Genomic DNA, 5,951 nt, shown 5'->3' with positions numbered 1-5,951 from the left:
GGGAGGGTGTTAAGGGAATAAAGCACTTTGACAAAAACATTTCCGCCACCTTAGAAATTCAATCTTCCTTGACCTACCCTAGTATACAAGTAGTACCACATTCTTTGTATACCTGAATTAAATAGGCACAGAAAATTTACCATATTTAAAGACCCAGTTCAGAATTACAGGGAAGGTGCACTGTCCCAGACTACACAATGGTGCAGTCTTCGGCGGGTGCTGTCATCCCACACAGGGGGAGTACAACAAATTATGCTGGAAAAAACATGTGGTGCCCCAACGTAAGCGCAGTTGTAAACCACCATTCTGCTTACATAGTAAAGCACCTGGCAGCTATGAGATGAGGTGGCACGTTTCCCCTGCAGGTGGTTGGGGTCTGTCACCATCCTGTCAGGTGGGGGGTATACAATCAGTGCGCCTCCTTACTGCTTGTCTCCCTTCGCCACGCAATTTCATCACAAATCTCGTCCCCTTTTGGCTACAGAGGGGTTTTTCAACACTGCCAGCGCCAGACCCTGCTGCAAACCCAACAGGTCTCCCAGTTCTTTCATGGCCATGGCACATAAAGGCAAAGTCCGGGATATCATGCCACTGAGTGACCTGCTGCTACAACTGGTGCAGCTGCAAAACCTGTTTGTGTCCTTCCAGACGATGACTCACCCTATTGTTGGCAGAATCCAACATTTTCTCCAGTGAATTAGATCATGCCAGTGGCAGACCCCTCTCCCTATTCCACCTAGACTTAACAGTGGTGACGGATGTATCACTTCTGGGTTGGGAAGGCCATATGGGAGACAGAGACTAGGGAACCCTTATCACCGGCAGAGACCCAACTCCACAACAAGCTGTTGGAGTTGCGAGCATTTCACTTGGCGGTGAAGGTCTTCCGGCCCACCATCACAGGAGGGCTGGTGCAGCTTCTCACAGACAAGACAGTCAATGACGATGGCCTCATTAGGAAGTGTCACACTTGAACTTGTTTGACAGTGAGACGAGGATTCACCTGCTGCAGTTGTTTGGTCCGACGAACGGGCGCTGGAACTGCTTAGTTGAATGTGAGTTCCTCCCAGGTACGGTGCCCCGAGATACAGAAGAATCCGTACTGGGTTGTATTGAATATAGTTGAGAAGCATATTGGAGAGGCGGCGATCTACCGTCCTGATGAGACCACGGTAATTAACTGGAACGGTCGAAACATTGACTATACAGGGACTATTTCATATAAATTATGTCTTCTAAGAATCGCCTTTGCATAACTTCTATTGTACGAAAGTATTTTCAGCCCTGTTTTTGTGAACAAAATGTGGATCGGACGGTTTTATCATCATATCACTTTCATCTTGAGCCCTGCGCAGTCATCACTCAACACTTTATATATACACTTGCTGCAGAGAATACAATTAGAATTTTTGGAAATGAAAAGGCCTCATTTGAATTCAAATCATGATAAAAATTGTGAATTAATATCTGGCCAGGGCCTGTATATGTGATACAGACCTGTGAGATAATGAACTCACAGACCCCTGTATTTGTTCACAGTGCACATGGGAAGTGCTTCTATGCGTCTACGCTTGTCACTTCTGGAGCAGAATGACATCGACACTGAGCTGCATGATGTCTCCTACTGCATGTAGCAGGACTGCTTTAAAGTTTGAGGATCCAGTCTGGTGTGTGGGGAATATTCACAGGGTGAGGAATCTGCAGGTAAAGGAGTATCCACCAGAAAGAGCGTTACCGAAGGCAAGTAACTGGTTTGTTATGTTTTCCTGCTGTTGTATATTATCTAATTCTGGGTGGTGAACTCAGCGGAGCTCGTAGAGTCCTAAAAACTCAGCTCCATGGGGCGTAGCAAGGTCTAGTTGGCAAGGAAAATCAACCTCCTGGCGAGATTTCTCAAAGTTGGTCGTCGGATTTCTCAATGCAAGTGGGTGCGGCAGGTCACAACCACTCGCATTGAGAAACCTTCCTTCACATTGACAAAGCTGCAGCTCGAGTAGAAGCAACTGCACCCTCTTGTGCTTCACATGGTGCCTTTCGCGATTATTTTTACAGGGCGGGACAAACACCCCTGGATCAAAATCACCAAGAAGAGCATGACCCTAACGCACTCCGCTGCTCGCGGAACTCCGAGTAGAGCGCCAGAGTTTTTTTGTCACTTTGCGGGATTTCTTCATTGAGGAACTCTACCTAATTGTGGATTTTGTTGCAATTAAAAAAACTTCAAGGCCTGAAATTTCTTTGGAGGTTGCATGCAGGCAGCCTAAGTTATCCTGCAAGAGTTTCTTGATGAATCCTATTGCAACTTCAATATGTGCTCTCTCATCTAAAATCAGGTTGTTAGAAGCTTTTCTACAACTCAGGATACGCCTTACTTTTCACCTGGTGTGGATGCATTTCTCATGTTTAGTGAGGTCTCCTTTCTGAGTATACCGTTTCTGTCTTTCCCCTCCTGTATAAGGCTTTAGTCCAGTGTGAATTCTCTCATGTGAAATGACATTGTATTCGTGATTGAACCTTATCTGACATTCAGAACACACATAAGGCTTTTTTCTCCCTTGTGAGTTTGCTCATGACAAGTGAGAAGTAATTTGTAACCAAAACTTTGCTTGCATTTCGAGCACTCATGAGGTTTATCCCCCGGTTGGGATCTCTCATGAAGCATAACACTGTCTTTCAGATTCAACCTTTTATGGCATAAGGATTTTCTCAAGTGTGGAGTTTCTCATGGTGAGATAGCGTTTTTCTCTGGAGCTTTTCTGGCATTCAGAGCACTCATAAGGTTTTCATCAGTATGGAGTCGCTTTTGGTTAGTGAGGATGTGCCTGTCAAATAGGAATTTCTGGCATTCACAGCGTTGGTAATGTTTTACCCGTGTGTGAGTCTGCTCATGTAGAGTGAGATTGAGTATAAAATTGATGTTTTTCTGGCGTTCTGAGCACTGAATTATTTTGATGGTGTGTTTTCTTATGGCGCTTGTAACCATCACTACCTCTGAATCTTTACCTTTAGAGCACTGATAATTTTATTCACCAGTGTGGATTCTCACATGTCCAGTGAGATGCGATTTACGGCTGAAACATTTTAGGCATTCGGAGCACTGATAAGGTTTTTCCCAAGTGTGGATTCTTATATGCTGAGTGAGATTGCTTTTTTCACTGAAACATTTCTGGCATTCAGAGCACTGATAAGGCTTTTCCCCAGTGTGGATTCTTATATGCTGAGTGAGACTGCTTTTTTCACTGAAACAATTGTGGCATTCAGAGCACTGATAAGGTTTTTCCCCAGTGTGGGTTCTTATATGCTGACTGAGACCACTTCTTTCACTGAAACATTTGTGGCATTCAGAGCACTGATAAGGCTTTTCCCCAGTGTGGATTCTTATATGCTGACTGAGACCGCTTTTTTCACTGAAACATTTGTGGCATTCAGAGCACTGATAAGGCTTTTCCCCAGTGTGGATTCTTATATGCTGAGTGAGACTGCTTTTTTCACTGAAACATTTGTGGCATTCAGAGCACTGATAAGGTTTTTCCCCAGTGTGGGTTCTTATATGCTCAGTGAGTCTGATTTTTTCACTGAAACATCTCTGGCATTCAGAGCACTGATAAGGTTTTTCCCCAGTGTGGGTTCTTATATGCTGAGTGAGATTGCTTTTTACACTGAAACATTTGTGGCATTCAGAGCACTGGTAAGGTTTTTCCCCAGTGTGGGTTGTTATATGTTGAGTGAGTTCTATTTTGTCACTGAAACATTTCTGGCATTCAGAGCACTGAAAGGTTTTTTCCCCAGTGTGGAATCTCACATGTGCAGTTAGAAGTGATTTAAGTTTGAAATCTTTTGGGCATTCAGAGCACTGATAAGGTTTTTCCCCAGTGTGGGTTCTTATATGCTGATTGAGACTGCTTTTGTAACTGAAACATTTGTGGCATTCAGAGCACTGATAAGGTTTTTCCCCAGTGTGGGTTCTTATATGCTCAGTGAGTCTGATTTTTTCACTGAAACATCTGTGGCATTCAGAGCACTGATAAGGTTTTTCCCCAGTGTGGATTCTTATATGCTGAGTGAGATTGCTTTTGTAACTGAAACATTTCTGACATTCAGAGCACTGATAAGGTTTTTCCCCAGTGTGGGTTCTTATATGCTCAGTGAGTCTGATTTTTTCACTGAAACATCTGTGGCATTCAGAGCATGGATAAGGTTTTTTCCCTGTGTGGGTTATTGTATGTTGAGAAAGACTTCCTTTGTTTCGGAAAATTTTCTGGCATTCAGAGCACTGAAAAGGTTTTTCCCCAGTGTGGGTTTTTATATGCACCGTGAGTTCGCGTTTTTCACTGAAACATTTCTGGCATTCAGAGCACTGATAAGGTTTTTCCCCAGTGTGGGATCTTTTATGCCGACTGAGAACGCTTTTATCACTGAAACATTTGTGGCATTCAGGGCACTGATAAGGTTTTTCCCCAGTGTGGAATCTCACATGTGCAGTTAGAAGTGATTTAATTTTGAAATCTTTTGGGCATTCAGAGCACTGATAAGGTTTTTCCCCAGTGTGGGTTCTTATATGCTGATTGAGACTGCTTTTGTAACTGAAACATTTGTGGCATTCAGAGCACTGATAAGGTTTTTCCCCAGTGTGGGTTCTTATATGCTCAGTGAGTCTGATTTTTTCACTGAAACATCTGTGGCATTCAGAGCACTGATAAGGCTTTTCCCCAGTGTGGATCTTTCTATGCCGTGTGAGACTACTTTTTACACTGAAACATTTCTGGCATTCAGAGCACAGATAAGGTTGTTCCACAGAGTGGGTTATTGCATGTTGAGAAAGGCTTTCTTTGTTACAAAACCTTTCCTGGCATTCAGAGCACTGATGAGGGTTTTCCCCAGTGTGGATTCTTATATGTTCAGTGAGATAAGATTTACGTCTGAAACTTTTTTGGCATACATTGCACTGAAAGTGGTTTCCCCCAGTGTGCATTCTATCAAATTCTGTGAGATAAGATTTAGGGCTGTATCTTTTTTGGCACATGTAACTTTTTTCCCCAACTTAGGTTATTTTACCTTGATTGAGGCGGTTTTGAACACTGAATTTGTTCTCACAGTCATTGTTTTTATAAGGTGTATTCCTAGAGTTAATATCTCTATGTTTCGTTTTCTCTTGCTTATATGCCACGGTAAGAGGGAACCTGATTTTAGAGTCTAGCTTGTTTAGATAATGTTCAGCATTTATCTCTATAAGAAATTGTGTGTAATCTTCTTAACACTTGAATTGAGCAAAATATGTCTGGAAGCAGCCCTGTAACACATGTTGAAATGTTTCTAGCAGATAATAGTCTTTAGGTCTAGCCTCTCCGGCAGCAACTTATTTTGTGACTGAAAATGTTCTCAAATCTATTTGTATAGGTTCTTAGCAATGCAGTGATAAGGTGTTAGTCTGATATTTAATGATTAAACTGTTAAGTACCTTTTTGCACTGACATAATGGCAGTAACTGAGGGCGTTAGAACGTGCACAGTACTGTTGTGGATCATTAGTCGCAGAACATCAGTTCCTTTTACCCTTTCTATGTTTGGTGTAAGGTTAAGATTTGTAGTTCTGAAGACGAGGATTTATTTACATTACCTATAGCGTAACGGTGCGCATTTAATCCATTTTTATCTTTAACAGTTTTACATATCCCTCATGCACAGCAGATAATGTTGAGGCAATTTACATAGAATTACAGAACAGTACACAATAAAAAGGAAACAATCTGAGATGGTCATGAACACAATAAAGTAGTGAGTTTTTAAGGTTTTCGCAAGAGTGAGCAGAGTGGGTCGTGGTTTTCTACCCAGAGGCAGATAGTCTCGGTTGTTGAACAAAGGTGATTTTCCAATCTTTTGGTTGTTAACGTGTCAGCTTCGGAGTCTTCTCTCAGCGTCTTTTCTTTGATGGTCTGCAGAAGAAACTTTTTG

General features: G+C 42.4%; 1 protein-coding gene across 13 annotated transcripts; it reads right to left on the bottom strand.

The window, feature by feature from the left end:
• Positions 1–747: 747 nt before the first annotated feature.
• On the bottom strand, positions 748–5,303 carry LOC147737134 (uncharacterized). 13 transcript variants are annotated; one of them, XM_086966361.1, is made up of 3 exons: positions 4,221–5,303; positions 3,901–4,136; positions 748–3,732 (listed from the first exon to the last, which is right to left on the bottom strand). In XM_086966361.1, the coding sequence occupies exons 1-3, from the start codon at positions 5,021–5,023 to the stop codon at positions 3,023–3,025; spliced, it is 1,749 nt and encodes a 582-aa protein (XP_086822487.1). In that variant the 5' UTR covers positions 5,024–5,303; the 3' UTR covers positions 748–3,022. The 13 variants fall into 13 exon arrangements, with proteins under 13 accessions (XP_086822487.1, XP_086822637.1, XP_086822409.1 ...); XM_086966511.1 differs by having other exon boundaries at positions 748–3,834; positions 3,919–4,506; positions 4,759–5,303; XM_086966283.1 differs by having other exon boundaries at positions 748–4,141; positions 4,313–4,788; positions 4,867–5,303.
• Positions 5,304–5,951: the final 648 nt, after the last annotated feature.

The sequence above is a fragment of the Lissotriton vulgaris genome, chromosome 1_1, assembly GCF_964263255.1.
Source record: "Lissotriton vulgaris chromosome 1_1, aLisVul1.2, whole genome shotgun sequence".
Taxonomy (NCBI): Eukaryota; Metazoa; Chordata; class Amphibia; order Caudata; family Salamandridae; genus Lissotriton; species Lissotriton vulgaris.
Note: the sequence above shows the minus strand (reverse complement) of the source record. Positions and strands in the feature narration are given on the sequence as shown.

Bases quoted from the DNA above. Each gene is read 5' to 3' on its own strand.
- LOC147737134 (XM_086965777.1), bottom strand. From the start codon at position 5,023: ATGTGCCAAAAAAGATACAGCCCTAAATCTTATCTCACAGAATTTGAT.